A 19,376-nucleotide genomic window follows, 5' to 3' on the forward strand; every position below is an offset into this window, starting at 1 on the left:
TCCCAGGGATGCAAGGATTCTTCAATATATGCAAATCAATCAATGTGATACACCATATTGACAAATTGAAGAATAAAAACCATATGATCATCTCAATAGATGCAGAAAAAGCTTTTGACAAAGTTCAACACCCATTTATGATAAAAACTCTCCAGAAAGTGGGCATAGATGGAACCTACCTCAACATGATAAAGGCCATATACAACAAACCCACAGCAAACATCATTCTCAATGGTGAAAAACTGAAAGCACTTCCTCTAAGATCAGGAACAAGACAAGGATGTCCACTCTCACCACTATTATTCACCATAGTTTTGGAAGTTCTAACCACGGCAATCAGAGAAGAAAAAGAAATAAAAGGAATCCAAATTGGAAAAGAAGAAGTAAAGCTGTCACTGTTTGCAGATGACATGATACTATACATAGAGAATCCTAAAGATGCCACCAGAAAACTACTAGAGCTAATCAATGAATTTGGTAAAGTTGCAGGATACCAAATTAATGCACAGAAATCTCTTGCATTCCTATACACTAATGATGAAAAATCTGAATGAGAAATTAAGGAAACACTCCCATTTACCACTGCAACAAAAAGAATAAAATACCTAGGAATAAACCTATCTAGGGGGACAAAAGACCTGTATGCAGAAAATTTTAAGACACTGATGAAAGAAATTAAAGATGATACCAACAGATGGAGAGATAAACCATGTTCTTGGATTGGAAGAATCAGTATTGTGAAAATGACTATATTACCCAAAGCAATCTACAGATTCAATGCAATCCCTATCAAATTACCAATGGCATTTTTTACGGAACTAGAACAAAAAATTTTAAAATTTGTATGGAGACACAAAAGACCCCGAATAGCCAAAGCAGTCTTGAGGGAAAAAAACGGAGCTGGAGGAATCAGACTCCTTGACTTCAGACTATACTACAAAGCTACAGTAATCAAGACAATATGGTACTGGCACAAAAACAGAAACATAGATCAATGGAACAAGATAGAAAGCCCAGAGATAAACCCATGCACCTATGGTCAACTTATCTATGACAAAGGAGGCAAGGATATACAATGGAAAAGACAGTCTCTTCAATAAGTGGTGCTGGGAAAACTGGACAGCTACATGTAAAGGAATGAAATTAGAACATTCCCTAACACCATACACAAAAATAAACATAATGGATTCGAGCCGAAATGTAAGACTGGACACTATAAAGCTCTTAGAGGAAAACATAGGAAGAACACTCTTTGACATAAATCACAGCAAGATCTTTTTTGATCCACCTCCTAGAGTAATGGAAATAAAAACAAAAATAAACAAATGGGACCTAATGAAACTTCAAAGCTTTTGCACAGCAAAGGAAACCATAAACAAGACGAAAAGACAACCCTCAGAATGGGAGAAAATATTTGCAAACGAATCAGTGGATAAAGGATTATTCTCCAAAATATATAAACAGCTCATGTAGCTCAATATTAAAGAAACAAACAACCCAATCCTAATATGGGCAGAAGACCTAAATAGACATTTCTCCAAAGGAGACATACACATGGCCAAGAAGCACATGAAAATCTGCTCAACATCGCTAATTATTAGAGAAATGCAAATCAAAACTACAATGAGGTATCACCTCACACCAGTTAGAATGGGCATCATCAGAAAATCTACAAACAACAAATTCTGGAGAGGGTGTGGAGAAAAGGGAATCCTCTTGCACTGTTGGTGGGAATGTAAATGGATACAGCCACTATGGAGAACAGTATGGAGGTTCCTTAAAAAACTAAAAATAGAATTACCATATGATCTAGCAATCCCACTACTGGGCATATACCCAGAGAAAACCATAATTCAAAAAGACACATGCACCCCAATGTTCATTGCAGCACTATTTACAATAGCCAGGTCATGGAAGCAACCTAAATGCCCACTGACAGACCAATGGATAAAGAAGTTGTGGAATATTACTCAGCTATACAGTGGAATATTACTCAGCTATAAAAAGGAATGAAATTGAGTCATTTGTTGAGATGTGGATGGATCTAGAGACTGTCATACCGAGTGAAGTAAATCAGAAAGAGAAAAACAAATATCATATATTAACACATATATGTGGAACCTAGAAAAATGGTACAGATGAACCGGTTTGCAGGGCAGAAGTTGAGATACAGATGAAGAGAACAAACATATGGACACCAAGGGGGGAAAGCCGCCAGGCGGTGGGCATGGTGGTGTGCTGAAATGGGCGATTGGGATTGAGATGTATACACTGATGTGTATAAAATTGATGACTAATAAGAACCTGCTGTATAAAAAAATAACATTAAAAAATTTTAAAATAAATAAAGTAGTTATAAAGAAGGAGGTGAAGGGTTGAAAAAAAGTAACTATGTGAGGTAATGAATGCTAATTAGCTTGATTGTGGTGATCATTTCACAATGTATGAAGCCATCACGTTGTGCACCTTAAATATATATGACTTTTGTCAATTATACTTCAATAAAGGTGAAAAAAGATTTTTTAAAAGTTATAAAGATATTCTCATATACTTTGCATACTTTTCAATTTTGTTTTTTAACATAAGTAATTGATTTTCTATATATTATGAAAGTTTAATATTGTTTTTCAAATTGCTAGCTAATTTTTCACCTTTTATTGAATAGACTATCTTCATATTTTTACAAAATCTACTTATATTCTACAGTGTTTTGTATTTTTATTTACGGATACACCGCTTTTCCTTTTGAAATAAACCTAGCATCTTGGCCATCTGTTTTCTTGCCCTTTAGTTCAAGTACTAAAAGAGTAGAATATATATGGCCCCCATTTTTATGGACTTGCAAGCTTTCACCTCCAGAAAGTTACAATTTTTGAATCAAGGTTTTTAATGGTTTTTACTGCTGGTCTTACTTTTTTGTAAATGCTATTTTAAAAATTATGCTTTTAAACTGTTTGCTTGGTGTATAGAAACATAATTATTTTTCATATTGATTTCATAACAGTACAGAAACCTTGCTAATCTCTCTTATTCTAATAATTTCACTGTAGATCCTTTTGAATTTTCTTTATCAACAGATAAATCATTTGTGAATAATGGTATTTTTGTTCTTTCTTCCTTTCCAGTCTTTTTTCTTTGACTTATTGAGCAGACTGGAACTTCAAGTATAATGCTGAATAGAAAGCATGATAACTGGACAACCTTCTCTTATCTCCAATTTTTTAAGGGGAATGCTCTTAACGTTTCACCACTATATATAATGTTTGCTGTGGTTTTTCTCTTTATTTGTAGATGTCATTTATCAAATTTGGAGTATCCTTCTGTTCCTGGTTTACAAAGAGTTTTCTTTTTTTTTTTAATGACAAATGGGTTTTTAAATGAGAACTTTTTCTGCACTGATTTTGACAAGATTTTTCACCTTAGATTTATTAGTGAGGTGAATTGCATTATAGATTTTCTAATGTTGAACTAATTTTGCAACCTGGATAAACTCAACTTGGTAAATGATATATTCTTTTTAACACTGCTGTTGTGGGTTGCTAATATTTCTGGTTCAGAATTTTTGTATCTCTGTTCATGAGCAAGAATGGGCTATAATTTACCTTTTTGTAATGTCCTTGACAGTTTTTAGTATCAGTGTTGTACTAGCCTCATAAAATGAGATAGAGAATGTTTTTACTTCTTCCATTCTCTGAAGAGTTGGAGCAAAAGTGGAATTATCTTTTCCTTGAATGTTTGGTGGAATTCACTGGTAAAACCAGCGGTGCTTGATGTTTTCTTTGTGGGGAGACTTTTAATTACTGATCCAAGTTCTTTAATAGTTTATAGGACTGTTGAGGTTTATTTATTTCTTATTGAGTTTGGTCAATTTATATTTTTGAGGAATTTTCCACTTGGTCTAAGTTTTCCTATGAATTGGCATAAATTTTTTCACAACCCTATTATCTTTCTAATCTTCGTAATGGTGGCTCCAGTTTTGTTCCTAATACTATTTATCTGTCTCTTCTCTTTTTCTCAGTCGATCTGACTGGAGTTTTGTTTAATTTTATTAGTTATTTCAAAGTACCAATTATTAGCTCAGTTGATCAAACCATGTGTTTTATCTTTGTTTTCAGTTTCATTAAATCCTGTTCATGTCTTTATTATTTTCTTCCTTCTACTTTCTTTGAGTCTCTTCTGTGTTTCTTTCCCTAACTTTTAATTTCTTTTCTAATACAAGCATTTGAAGTTATACATATTCCTAGTTCTTTATTTTATGTGTAATACAAAAATTGGCAGTCATTATTTTCAAGGTGGAGAAAAGAATCTTATTCTGACTTCAGAATTGCTATTGTCAATTATGACTAAATTCATAATGCTCACCATGTCAAACCATATGATTTTGATATATACATTGGAGAATCATACTTACCAATGTTGTTTTAATGTCATCTTGTTTCATATAGGAGTCACCTTTATTTGATCTTATTAAACAAGCAAAGGACCGAGAAGGACCAGCTGATCACCTTGAACCTGCTTGTACTCTCAACCTTCCTCTCCAGAATAATCACACTGCAGCAGATATGTAAGTAGAATATCTGTTGTGTCAATCCATTCAACTTGCAAATAGATTCTGAGCATAGTGTGACGCAAGATGTTATACAAAAGCTGTAGGGAATAGAATTTTGAATAATACATTTGTCCTGCTTTCAGGGATCAGGAATATAAGATACATGACCCAAATAAAGTTCATATACAGTGGTACAGAGTGCTACTGAAATCACTCAGGTTTGGTGTATGAGGACACCTTTCATGCAGAGATGGCAATTTAGATAGTCCTCAAAGGTAGAGCAGGATTTCAATATGGAAACTGGAGAGGAGGGAAGAGACCGAAATAGCATGAATCCCAAAGTATAGCAGCCAGGAAAGCCGGAAACATTTTTCAGGGAGTACAGCTCAGTGCGTCTGGAGTGAAGCATAGGGTGGGGCAAAGGGAGTAGTGTGGGATCCGAGACTAAAACGGTTGATTAGTGCATGATGGTGTGATGGAAGAAGAAGGAGATAACTAACATTTATTGAGGGTTCACTGTGTGCTGGACAGTGACCTAACAGCCCTGTAAGACAATAGACACGGCTGTCAGCCTCCGTTATCTATGAAAAAGGAATTAGAAATCAAACTCAAGCAATCTGACCCCAAAGCCCATGCTCTTAAGCAGTCTAGCTACATTGCCTTTCATAGAAATGTGCCTAATGTTATGTTCCTGTTCAGTTCTGTATAGGAATTGACATTACAGCGTTCTGTGATTAGTGCAGGGACTGTTTTCCAGAGATGTCATTTCCATGATAATTTGTACCAAAGTATTTCTAGCATATGGAGCTTCTGCCTTCATGTATAAATTTGTTTGCTAGGTAATACGTAAATATAAATAAGTCAAGCCTTATCTTTTTCTTTAATTCAATAAGCAGTTGTCTGTTAGGTGCCAGGAAGTGTTCTAGGCACTGGGAATACAAAGGCGAATAAGATGGACTAGGTCCTTCCCCTCATAGAGCTTACGCTCTGGAGGAAGGAAATAAACAGTGAACAAGTAAACTAATACATAAGGTTATTGTAGAATATAATAAGTTCTGTAATAGAAAGAAACAGAATGATGTGAAAGAGAGAAGCTAAGAGAGTGATAGAATGTTTAGGGAAGCTTTCTCTGATGAAGTGCTATTTGACCTGAGACTTCAAGAACAAGTGGGTGCTGGCCAGGCAAAATCTGTATGATGTGCATAACAGGCACAGCAAACAGTATTAAGTGCAGTGGCCTTGGGTGGTCAAACTTAGCTGGTCTGAGGAACAGAAAGAAACCCCAAAGCAAACAAGAGGAAAATGGTACAAGATGGGGCTGGAGAGGCAAACTGGAGCTAGACCTTGTAGGTTCTCATAGGCCGAAGGGAGGAGTTTGGGTTTTAGAAGGGCAGTGGGAAAGCATTAAGGTTTTAAGCAGGGGTGCAGCTTGCTATAATTGGTATTTTTAAAGGGTCAGTTTCTGGCTGCTACTTGAAGTACAGGTGGGTTTGGAGGAGGGAAAGGAACAAAGTAAGGAAGAAAGTAGAAAGACCAGTTTGGAGAAAATTTCAGTAGTTCAAGTGAGAGATGTAAACGACTTTGTCTAAGATATGTCAGTAGAGATACAAAGAAATGGAAAGATCTGGGGTGTATTTTAGAGGAAGATTTAATAGAACTTTCTTTTGCATTGGGTTTGAAGATTGGGAAAAGGGAAAAATTAAAAATACCTCCTAAGTTTTTAACTTAAACTGGATGTAATGTGAAGCCATTTCTTGACATGGGAAGAATGGGAAAGAAATCAGGAGCTCCACTTTGGCCTTCTTAAGTCTGAGATTCAAGTAGCGAAGTCCAGGAGGTAATGTGGTCACCTAGAATTCAAGGCGGACTAACTTCTACCCAAGTTAAGTCAGTCTACAATATTGTTAGTTAGTGAATTGAAGGGAAATTCAAGGGTGATAATAGACTAGACCCTGGTACTTATAAAGTTATGATGGTGATTCCCTTTTCCTAGTGTACTAGTAAATATATTGCATGTACTAGAAACATCCATAGTAAGGTACAAATCCTACTTCCTGCTCAGAATGATTTCTCAGCTACTAAAACAAAATTAGAAAGTTATGCTTTGGTGTTTACTCCCTAGTACTTGCTCTTCATAGTAGGTTCTGGGATATTTTTAAAAGACTGTAAACCTTTTACTAATAGTGACCTTAATAAAAAGTGTTCTTGAAAAAAAAAAAAGAAAGTAGACCTGGATTATCCTCTAAAATAAAGGGCAACACAGAGCAGTAGAAGGTCAGAAATTGAGAAATAATTTTACTAATATCTCTGCCTTGATTTATGCCTGACATATTTTTAGTATACAGGTATAAATCTGCCTTGATAATGTTACCTGAAATATTAATTCATATAATTGTGTACTATATAATTTAGGAGGGAGTATGTATGTGTAACTTAAGTGCTATGTATATGAACCATAGTTATCAATGAAATTATTTTAGGAGAGAATCAGAGAAATTGATATTTTGATATCAGTGGCTTGTTCTTTTAAGCTGGAAGAAGGACTGAACCAGAATTCTGGAACCAGAAATTCTGAACCAGAATTTTATGAACTCAGTCCCACTTTAATTATTAGAATTGAACATATAAACATATGCAGCTATTTTTTAAATAACTCAGTAATTCCCAAGAAAAGCCATTTATTGAAATAGAGTTAGAAATGATAAGGACAAGCTTAGTTTTCCTATTAATCTCTCTTTCCCAACTTGTATTTAAAGAGGGATTTGGTGTAGAACAGTAGATTAAATAGACAAGATGTGTTTGGATGCATGTGTACAGCCGTGAGTGTGTGTGTGTGTGTGTGTGAGCGAGAGAGAGAGAGAGAGAGAGAGAGATTCTTAGCAAACTTCAAATGAAGTCTTTTCCTTTGAATATATCTAGGTATCTTTCTCCTGTAAGATCCCCAAAGAAAAAAGGGTCAACTACACGTGTAAATTCTACTGCAAATTCAGAGGCACAAGCAACCTCAGCCTTCCAGACTCAGAAGCCATTGAAATCTACCTCCCTTTCACTCTTTTACAAAAAAGGTTAGTAGATGATCACTCTCAAGAGCATGGACTCTGAAACGAGGCTGACTGGATTCAAATCATGGCTCTTCTGCTTAACTAGGCGTGAATTTGGGCAAGTCGCTTTAATATCATATGACCCAGCAATCCCACTACTGGGCATATATCCTGAGAAAACCATAATTCAAAAGGACATATGTACCCCAATGTTCATTGCAGCACTGTTTACATTAGCCAGGTCATGGAAGCAGCCTAAATGTCCAACGACAGATGAATGGATAAAGAAGGTATGGTACATATATACAATGGAATATTACTTAGCCATGAAAAGGAATGAAGTTGGGTCATTTGTAGAGATGTGGATGGACCTAGAGTCTGTCATACAGAGTGAAGTAAGCCAGAAAGAGAAAAACAGATATCGTATATTAACGCATATATGTAGAATCTATAAGAATGGTACAGATGAACCTATTTGCAGGGTAGGAATAGAGGTGTAGACGTAGAGAACAGACATGTGGACATGGTGGGGAAGGGAAGGGTGGGATGAATTGGGAGATTAGGATTGACATATATACACCACCACGCGTAAAATAGATAGCTAGCGGGAACATGCTATAAAGCACAGGAAGCTCAGCTCGGTGCTCTATGATGACCTAGATGGGTGGGATGGGGGTGGGGTGGGAGGGAGGTCCAAGAGGGAGGGGATATAGGTACAAATATAGCTCATTCACTTCATTGTACAGCAGAAACTAACACAACATTGTAAAGCAATTAATCTCCAATTTTTAAAAAAAAGGGAAAAAAACCTTTAATATCTCTATGCCTGTTTTCTCATCTGTAAAATGGAAATAATAATAATCTACCTTGTATGGGTTTTGAGATATTAAATGAATTAATACATAAAACGCTTCCAACAGTGCCTAGCACATAGTAAGCACTCAGAAAGTGTTAGATGTTGTTATTGTCGCTGCTAGTGTTATGCTTTCAAATTTATGCCTGGAAATATTTGCTCCTAACATTACTTTTGCTGTTCAGGTGTGTGAGTTGAGATTATACAATGTGTTGTGGCCTAGTGCAGGTGCATTTCCTGGTAACCAGGTTGTATAGCATTCTCTGATTGTGTGTGTATGTGGTGGGATGGGGAGGTCATTTGGGTGTCTGTGCATGTGTGTATACATGCAAGTGCACACCCACTTGGAGCTCTTTGAAGGAAAGTAAAAGGCCACATTCCTCTGTGATAAATCATTTTTCTGATTTTTATTCAAGTCAGAGATATACTGAACTTTATAGGCATGTTATAAGCCCTTACGTTAAGAGCATTGGTTCCAAAGTATGGTCCCCAACCAGCAGAATCCACCTCACCTGCTAAGTTGTAGAAATGAGAATTTTTGTTTGAGCCCTGCCCCTAGAACTACTCAGTCAGAAGCTCTAGGATGAGGCAAAAAAAAAAAAAAATCATTGTTTTTACAAGCCCTCAGTGCAAGTCTGATATAAGCCAAAGTTGAGGACCACTGGGATAAATTATTAACTAAAAAATTCTGATTACCGTATGCAAGTCTTTGAAAAGTAAATTTAAACCAAGGGTCATTATGTTTAAAGTAGATGGAGGAAAATTCAGTTTTGTGGATTACTTTTCTCCAACCTATGTTCCACTAGCATTTTTTAATAAACTCTCTAAATTTAATATCACAGTCATATTACCACTTAGGTAATCTACAAGTCTAGCATTTTTATAGAGAAATACACTATTTGTTTTTTGTTTTTAGGATTGGAAAAATTGAGGGACTTTGGAAATTCCATTATTTTAAAAAATAATTACCCTCTTGAATATTGATAGTGAGAATTTTCAACATCTGTGATGAGAGATTACCAGTGGAACTGAAACAAACTCTATTTGGATTGTCTAATTTCACAAGATCTTAGGATCTTTCTCCCTCCGCCTCAACTTTATTTTATTTTATTTATTTAATTTATTTTTGGCTGTGTTGGGTGTTGGTTGCAGCACGCGGGATCTTCGTTGAGGCATATGAGATCTTTCATTGTGGCGCACGGGCGTCTCTCTAGTTGTGGCGTGCAGGTTTTCTCTCTCTAGTTGTGGTGTGCAGGCTCCAGGGCGCGTGGGCTCTGTAGTTGTGGCGTGTGGGTTCCAGAGTGCGTGAGCTCTGTAGTTTTTGGCACGCAGGCTCTGTAGTTGAGGCGCAGGAGCTAAGTAGCGCACGGGCTTAGTTGCCCTGCTGCATGTGGGGTCTTAGTTCCCTAACCAGGGATCGAACCCGCGTCCCCTGCATTGGAAGGCGGATTCTTTACCACTGGACCACCAGGGAAGTCCCTCTACCTCAATTTTATGCTGTAATAATTTAGCAAAAGAATTTTTTTTGCTGAATAATGCTTTCAGCAAAGTATTATTTTGCCTTCTAGTATCTAGGACAGTGCTAAGGCTACAAATCATTTATTCATAAGGAAAACAGTGGTAGAGATGAAGTTAATGTTAAAATGCTATTTAACAGCATTTGGTTATAGCAATTTAATGTTTTGAAAAAATCCACTTGTGATACAAAATTAAGAGTAAATGTGATTAATTCCCCTTATTTTTCCAGTGTATCGACTAGCATATCTTCGACTAAATACCCTGTGTGCACGCCTTCTGTCTGACCACCCAGAACTAGAACATATCATCTGGACCCTTTTCCAACACACACTGCAAAATGAGTATGAACTCATGAGAGACAGGCATTTGGACCAGGTAAGAAAATTATGCACTTTTCCTACTCGATTCACTTGTTAGCTGTGTACTGATTTCTTAAGAAAAGGTTAGATTCACATGAGAAGCTGCATCGATTTAGTAGACTTAATATATATTTGCTTGTTGGCTACCCTTTATATTTTTGCTATATTTCTTACAAATGAGAGCTTTAGAGCTTGAGAATATTTCAATAACTTTACTTATTTAATGGCATGAAAGATCTCACTGCAAAGCTCACTGAAGAAACTTTATCATAGGCTTTTTCTGTGTTGTGGTAAGCTAGAATTCATTTAGTGTGGAAAAAGCATGAGACTTAAGAATAGTTGATCTAGGACTTCCCTGGTCCAGTGCTTAAGACTCTGTGCTTCCACTGCAGGCTGCAGGGGGCATGGGTTTGATCCCTTGTTGGGGAACTAAGAACCCCCGGGGACCTTAGTTGATCTAAAAAAGATCTAAAAAAGAATAGTTGATCTAAAACAGTGTCAGATGAATAAATGAATGAGTTAATTTACAAAGACCATCTCTCATATCTTCCTCTTTCTTCTCTGTTTATGGAATAATATTTTTGTAACAGTTTTATTGAGATGTAATTCATATACCATGCTAATTACCCATTTAAAATGTACAGTTCAGTAGTTTTTAGTATATTAACAGAGTAGTGCAACAATCACCAAAATCAGTTTTAAAATATTTTCATCATGTCAAAAGGAAACCCTGTACCTGTAGCATACACGCCTCTATTCTCCTACCCCCTCTAACCACAGGCAACACGCTAATCTACTTTCTGTCTTTATAGACTTGCCTCTTCTGGACATTTCATATAAATGGAATCATATAATGTTATCTTTTGTGTCTGGATTCCTTCACTTACTATGTTTTCATTGTTCATCTGTGTTATAGCTTGTATCAGTACTTCATTCCTTTTTATTGCCAAATAATATTCCATTGTATGGCTATATACCACATCATGTTATTTATTCATCAGTTGATGTACATTTGGTTTCCACTTTTTGGCTATTATGAATAATGTTAATGAAAATTCATGTGCAAGCTTTTGGGTGGACGTATGTTTTCATTTCTCTAGAGTATTTACCTAGGAGTGGAATTGCTGGGTCATATGGTAACTCTTTGTATTGCCTTTTGAGGAATGGCCAGATTGTTTACTAGCATGGCTACCCATTTTACATTCCTGTCAGCAGTGTATGGGGTTCCAGTTTCTTCACATCTACACCAACTTCTTATTTGCCTTTTGGATTATAGCCATCTTAATGGATATGAAGTGATATCTCTTTGTGGTTTTGATTTGCACTTCCCTGATGGCTAATGATATTGAGAATCTTTTTGTGTTCTTATTGACCATTTGTATATCTTCTTTGGAGAAATAGTTATTCAGATACTTTACCTATTTTTTCATTGGGTTGTCTTTTTATTGTTGAGCCGAAAGGGTTTTTTATATATTCTACATGCAAGTTATCATGCAAATCCTTATATGATTTGCAAATATTTTCTCTCATTCTCTGAGTTGTCATTTCACTTTCTTTTTTTTTTTTTTTTTCATTTCACTTTCTTGATTGTGTTCTTTGAAGCTTTTGGTGCTTTAGTGCTTCAAAAGCTCAGATTTTCTTTTTCTTCTTGAGTCAGTTTTGGTAGTTCGTGTCTTTCCTTAAATTTTTCCATTTCATCTTAGATATCTATTTGGTTGATATGCAGCTGTTCATAATATTCCCTTTTAATCTTTTTATTTTGGTAAGTTTGGTAGTATTTTTCCCAGTAAGAATGATATTTTGAGCAAAAGATGAATTATTGTATAAAGGTATAACCTACAAATATGTATATTTTACAAGAGCATATTTGAACTCTAAATTCTAGTATGTTGGATTTTTTTTTTAAGTAGGCACTTATTGCCTTATGGGTCTACTGCTTTTCTATAATATAGAAAGATAGACAGTAGTGCTAAGGATTTCTAAAGAGATTAGGTATCTGGAATCAAGAAGATTTTGTGAGAGGTATCTTAGGTAAAGTATTGAAATAGAACAGTGTGAATTACCAAAGAGGATACTTGGATGGCATTCTAAACGGGAGAAATAGTAGTATTGGGGCTGTTTAAGATGCTAAACAAGGGATGTTGAGTAGGTATTCTTGGCGGTAGATGGGAGCAAGAATGTTGCAGAAGATATCAGTTCTTAAATTAGGTAGTAAAATTCAGACAAATTAAGAAAGTTCGATGTTTCAAAGTCACAGAAAATCACTTCAAATTTTATTTTTATGTTTAAAATACCCTTCTCTTTAAATGTAATATGTGTATAGAGTAATCCATATATCATAAGGATACATCTTAATGTAAATTCATCAACTGAACTCATCTATGAAAGCAAATCAAGAAACAGAACATTGTCAACAGAAGACTGTCTCCTGTCCCCTTCCAGTTACTGCATCCCCCTTAACACCACCACTGAGTATAGTCAATATTATTTTATCTAATAGTTTGAACCCTTTTCACACCTGGTTTTTTTTTTTTAAGTGCTAGTTAAACAGTTAATTGATTCCAGTTTCAACTTTTCTCTTCTGAGAAACATTTAAGGAACAGGAGCCAAAGTTAGGGTTATTTACAAACCAGATGATCAGTCCTGAGTAACTGAGAGTTGGCTATTTGCATTCTGTTCTTTAAATACTTTACATGTACATTCAAACTGAGCTCAGGATGGGAAAAGATAATTCTGTAGGAAATTAAATTTCCATTTTTTGAAGCTAAAAGAAAGATAACAGTGTTTTTTAGAGTACAACCATGCAACAAAATCCTGACTATTTTTATATCACATTTATTTACTAGATTATGATGTGTTCCATGTATGGCATATGCAAAGTGAAGAATATAGACCTTAAATTCAAAATCATTGTAACAGCATACAAAGATCTTCCTCATGCTGTTCAGGAGGTAGGTAATTTTCCATGGTAAGAATTTTCCAGATATATACGTATCTATAATATGGATAGCTTCAGTCATTAATTATATCATATGTTCTGACTGTATTATATAAATTTACATATCAACTTTTTACTTTCGTATTATTGGTTAATTTTTTGTAACTAAAATGTAATTGGGAAGTTAACACACTTTAGTATTCAAATTCATACTATAAAGTAAATAAAGAATACTACATCGCTGACAATAAGCAGGATATTTGTAATAAACTTTTACACAAATATATAAAAAACATACTGTATATATCTATGACATTTCACTGCTAGTAGAGCAGCTATAATCCAAGCCTAAGATGGCTTTTTCGGATTGTTTTTGCCTGTAAAATATGCGTTTTTACTGTAAATAGTATTATGAACTATAAAAATAGAAAATCTAGGCTTCCCTCATGGCACAGTGGTTAAGAATCCACCTGCCAATGCAGGGGACACGGGTTTGAGCCCTGTTCTGTGAAGTTCCTACATGCCACAGAGCAACTAAGCCCGTGCACAACTACTGAGCCTGCGCTCTAGAGCCCGTGAGCCACAACTACTGAGCCTGCGCTCTAGAGCCCGTGAGCCACAACTACTGAGCCCGTGAGCCACAACTACTGAGCCCGTGTGCCACAACTACTGAGCCCGTGTGCCAGAACTACTGAAGCCCACGCATCTAGAGCCCGTGCTCCGCAGCAAGGGAAGCCACTACTCACCACAGCTAGAGAAAGCCCGTACGCAGCAACAAAGACCCAATGCAGCCAAAAATTAATTAATTAATTAAAAAAAAAAAGTCTAAGGAGTTAAATACCCAAATTCATTTAACAAGTGTTTTTGCTCTTCTTCCTCAGACATTCAAACATGTTTTGATCAGAGAAGAGGAGTATGATTCTATTATCGTATTCTATAATTCAGTCTTCATGCAGAGACTGAAAACAAATATTTTGCAGTATGCTTCCACCAGGGTATGTTAAAAAGCATCCTTTGTTTGGGAAAATCTAATTATAAAGCAGTGGATCTCACTAAAACGTTAAGTAATCTACTCTTTTTGTTTTTCCTCTAGCCCCCTACCTTGTCACCAATTCCTCACATTCCTCGAAGCCCTTACAAGTTTTCTAGCTCACCTTTACGGGTTCCTGGGGGGAACATCTACATATCACCCCTGAAGAATCCGTATAAAATTTCAGAAGGTCTGCCTATGCCAGCAAAAATGACTCCAAGATCAAGGTTTGTGTTTTCTTTTTAGGGAAGTGGTAAAGAATAAGAGGGACTTATTTTGATCCAAGCTTAAGAACACAAAGCTTTCTTCATTTAAAATAAGCTAGATTTGAGACCCTAATTTCCTCATTTATATTAAGGGATGTGATAAGAATTGGGGGTCGGGGGGAGGTAATCTGTTTACTTAGATGGGTTTGCACATTTAATCGTCAGCTTTCCTGGCTGCTAGGATCTGTTCTTTTGTAAACAGTCTGAGCACCAGTTTGATGATAAGTTTCAAGTCACTCCCATGTTTTTGTAAGTAGCCAGTCTGCTAAACAAAGTAGATTACTTTTGGTTAAGAATTTTTATTCTGGAGTTTATTGAATGTCCTGTGAACTCTTTCTGTGGATGTGTTCATCTTGCTTATAAAAATGTAGATGACTGATTAAATGTAGGTGACTGTAAATTAAGTCTTTAGAAGTCCATCCCTAATTCTGCCTGTGGCCTCTTTGTATTAACTTGGGCAGGTCTCAGGGTGCTGTGGCTCAGGTAAATGATGAGTGTGAAACTGTTTTAAATTCTCAGATGAAAGGTTCTGTGCAACTACAAATCAGTATATTATCTTCCACATCCAACAGCAAGTGCTCTCTGGCTTTTGAAGTACTTCAGTTGACTCATTATGTGTTATCAAGGGCTATTTAAAACTGACTTTATTTGGATAAAGTGGAGGCAGATTAGCTTGTAAAGTCTCAGAAAACGTTAGCCCATATAGTTGTACTTAATGGGCAAGAAAAACAAGAAGGGGATATATTAACCCTATAGAAAAAATTTGTGTGGTGTGTTTAATTGTATAAACAATGCACACTCATAAAAATTTCAAACTCTACAGTAAAAGAAAAAGTAGAAAATAATTGGCAAATGATATAAATGCTCCCATGTGCCCCTGTATCGTCTTCTGTTTATTTGGTGTTCTTATAGTTGAGTATCTGTGTACTGATATCTACAAATTACATTATAAGCTGCTGAGATGCCATACCATGTCTAATTTGTACACATGAAAACGTATACTTAGCTAAATTTTTAATGGTGATAATTAACCCATGTTATGCTGATAATGATGGCTTTTTTGCTGATCTTAGTTAAATCACTTCCAGGTTGGAGTCCTTTAGCAAAAAAGTCACATTCTGAAAATACTGATAAATCATTGATCAAGTATTAAGAGAGCATCTTTTTTTTTTTTTGCGTTACGTGGGCCTCTCACTGTTGTGGCCTCTCCCGTTGCGGAGCACAGGCTCCGGACGCGCAGGCTCAGCGGCCATGGCTTACGGGCCCAGCCGCTCCGCGGCATGTGGGATCTTCCCGGACCGGGGCACGAACCCGCGTCGGCAGGCGGACTCTCAACCACTGCGCCACCACGGAAGCCCTAAGAGAGCATCTTAACACTCTACATATTCAGCATATTTAGTTAAATCAAATATATCAGTATATAGAATGATGGCCACTTATCAAAGAGTTGGAGGACAATAAAATCCATATATTTATTGATTCCATGTACATATGATCAAATCTTTGTCAGGCTAATGCTGTTCTTCACCTTTATTATCAGGAGCGTAAATTATATGGTTCAAGCAAGGACAAACTAATAAGAGATTTCTGATTCTAGGATATGTGTTAAATAGCCTTTACAAACTAATAAGAGATTTCTGATTCTAGGATATGTGTTAAATAGCCTTTACTATATATAGTAAATATATTTACTATACTATATATAGATCCTAATTAGAATTCTGATTATCACATATAAGTTTTTGCCAAATGTAACTTGAATTTTTAATGAGAAAAGGTGAAAGAAATTTTAATTGTTAGTCATTGATTTATGAAGAATTAAGTATGGATAAACTTAAAAGTTTCTTTTACCCTTTTTAAATGAGAACAATGGCAGAATATGTTCTTGCAGACATGCAGGTCTTGCTTTAAAAAATTTAAGGAACCAGTTCAGTGTTTGACTAGACTAGCAGTACCAGAATAAGTCTCTAATGAGTATAATTTGTCAGTGGTTCCAGGGGTAGAGGAAACCTTTGATTTGGCATTCCTGATATTCAGAATGACGTGTGTATGTTCACCTCTGCACAGTTGGATATGATTTGCATTTACTAATTTGTATTTTATATTAACTTGACAGGATCTTAGTATCAATTGGTGAATCATTTGGGGTGAGTACTTTTCCTGTGAAATAAATAGTATGCACTATAACTATAAAAGAAATCGAGAATTTCTATAATTGAATTTACAAATGCTATCATTCAAGCACCTCATTCAGGCATATTGCTTAGAATTTAGAAGACATCAGATTTATTTTCAAATCAGATTTAATTTTAAATCATATTCATAATTGGTGAATTTCAAAGTTGTTTTCTAAACATTTCTTTGAGATTATATATGTGTGTGTATACATTCATGTCTATACATACAAATATATGCATTATATAATCTCAAAGGAATGTTTTAAAAAACAGCTTTGAAATTCACTAATTTGAAATAAGATACTCCAAAATGTAATCACTGTGTCCAGATGTCACCAGCCAGTCCTTACCCACTGGTCTCCTTCTATACATATACACACTTTTGCTTTTCTTCCTCTCCAAATTCTAGGATATTCTTTCCCTGTTAAATTGATAAGGAATTGGTTACACGCCCCAGTGTAAGTGACAGAGTCTGTGGTGGTCTTTGTTCCAGAGGAATGCAGGGCAAAGTTTAGCTTTGAAATGGTTATTCTAGTCTGGGAACCCATTACTCTAGCTGGCCTTTCATTACCATCACTAATTCAGCAGTCCTGTATTCAGTATGCATTACTATTAATGTTTCATACCACCCACCCCTCTGCCTATATTTATTATTTATTGCTGCGTAACAAATCACCCCCAAACTTAGTAACTTAAACCTTTTTCATCTCAGTTTCTGTGGGTCAGTACGCAGGCATGGCTTAGGATCCAGGGTCTCTCCAGACAAGGCTGCAGCCAGTGTGTCACCTGGAGCTGCACTTATCTCCAGGCTCACCTGGAGGAAGACCTCTCAGAGACTCATTCATATGGCTGTTGGCTGATCCTCGATGGCTACTGGTCCAAGCCATCAGTTCCTTGACACGTGGGCTTCTCCGTAGGGTGACAGGCTACTCCCAACATAGCAGCTTGCTTCTCCCAGAGCAAGGACTCCAAGAGAGGGAGGCAGGGAACGAGGGAGATAAACAAGCAAAATGGAAGTCAGTCTTGTTGTAATCTTGGAAGTGACTTTCCATCACTTTTGCCGCATTATTTTGTCAGGAGCAAGACACCACCAGGTCCAACCCACATTCAAGGAGATGAGGATTAGTGAGAGCCATTCTAGCGTCTGCCTGCTGCACTGCCCCAAATGAAATAACTAGAGAACCATAAATGTTTGTATACTAAAAGACCAAATGTTAAAATGTTTGTTACAAATAGTAAATGCTGTGACATTTAGCTCAATATAGGCTGCAGCTGTCAGGCTTCACAAAGGGGATATGGACCACATAAATAGGATTGAATCTGGATAAGTATAAAGTAGTGGTCTTCAAACTTTTTTGCTTGCCATAGCCTCTAAAATAATTGAGAAAATGTTATATGTACTTACATATTTTAAAGCTGATAACTGAAAATCTTATAAATTTAATAGGTGCCCAGAATTTTGTTTCTATCATATTGTACATGTGCTCTAAATATATTTTCCATCAAAATCTGGTTTTGCATTTAATTTTTTTGAAATTTAGTTCATTTAATTTTTGGAAAATGAAGCATAATTAGCAAAGCTAATCCTTACTGTCAAATCAGTCAAATCACATTTAATTTCTATCAGAAAGTCTGATTTCATTCTTGAGTTCAAATAAATGTGTTAATACACATCACTGAGATTATCACCTCACTCTGGTTCTGAAATAGATGGACAAGACGTAGAGTTTTTCCATGTGTTTGTGTTTTGGATAAAATAAGGTATTGTGCCCCCTTTGGTATTTCTTACCAAAGCTTTCTTTGCTGTGAAAGGATTCTCCCTCAGGAGATAAATATCTCAGATCATCTCTAGTAATACTTGGATGGACTCAAATGCTTAAGTTTTTTGGATATTTAATATTTTATTTTAAAACTTTTAGAGTTAGGATATCAACAAATACTGATATCCTAACAATACATCAATAATGGCTTCAAATATATAGTATGACTTGTCAACATGATACCCATAAAGTGAGCCCAAATTATTATTCACTAAACATCGCTTATTAAATTCCTGTGACATTCTTTCCGGTTATGCTGTGCTCTAAAAAGAAAAAAAAAATCTGTCAAAAATAAGGTTCCAGGAAGCTGTTCCAACTTTGCATGCTTCTGAGAAGTAGACCTAGTTTTGTGTGTGAGTAGGTTCTGAAAACGAGGAACTAGGACTTTTGGAGTAGTCATCAGAGTTGTTGGGAAGACACAGGAGGGTTTGAAAATAGCAGGTATTTAATTGGGGCAGAGTTAGGTGCAGTTAGTCTGATTTTAACATTTTTCACATCTCTTATTTGGTCCATAAAAGCAGAAAATTAAAATGCAGATATTACTTCTGCCTGATTTTTGACCCACTTCAAACCTACAATTAGGGGTTGCTAACTGCAAAGTGGTGGCATTTAATGATTTAAAATAAAGAATTCCATAATTTGCAGACTTCTGAGAAGTTCCAGAAAATAAATCAAATGGTGTGTAACAGCGACCGTGTGCTCAAAAGAAGTGCTGAAGGAAGCAACCCTCCTAAACCACTGAAAAAACTGCGCTTTGACATTGAAGGATCGGATGAAGCAGATGGAAGGTAGGAGCCGTTTTTCAGGAGCTGAGCTGGTCATCGG

General features: G+C 36.0%; 1 protein-coding gene across 3 annotated transcripts in view; it reads left to right on the forward strand.

Moving 5' to 3' along the window:
- The window catches only part of RB1 (RB transcriptional corepressor 1), a 135,901-nt gene that overhangs the window by 109,121 nt on the left and 7,404 nt on the right, over positions 1-19,376 (forward strand). For all 3 annotated transcript variants that reach the window (XM_029210037.1, XM_029210036.1, XM_029210035.1), the window contains exons 18-25: positions 4,446-4,564; positions 7,469-7,614; positions 10,191-10,336; positions 13,167-13,271; positions 14,140-14,253; positions 14,352-14,515; positions 16,671-16,701; positions 19,197-19,339. In XM_029210037.1, coding sequence (XP_029065870.1) covers positions 4,446-4,564; positions 7,469-7,614; positions 10,191-10,336; positions 13,167-13,271; positions 14,140-14,253; positions 14,352-14,515; positions 16,671-16,701; positions 19,197-19,339 — 968 coding nt within the window. The remainder of the gene's footprint in view (positions 1-4,445; positions 4,565-7,468; positions 7,615-10,190; positions 10,337-13,166; positions 13,272-14,139; positions 14,254-14,351; positions 14,516-16,670; positions 16,702-19,196; positions 19,340-19,376) is intronic.

This window comes from Monodon monoceros, unplaced genomic scaffold, assembly GCF_005190385.1.
Source record: "Monodon monoceros isolate NGI ecotype Baffin Bay Population unplaced genomic scaffold, NGI_Narwhal_1 Super_Scaffold_8, whole genome shotgun sequence".
Classification (NCBI taxonomy): domain Eukaryota; kingdom Metazoa; phylum Chordata; class Mammalia; order Artiodactyla; family Monodontidae; genus Monodon; species Monodon monoceros.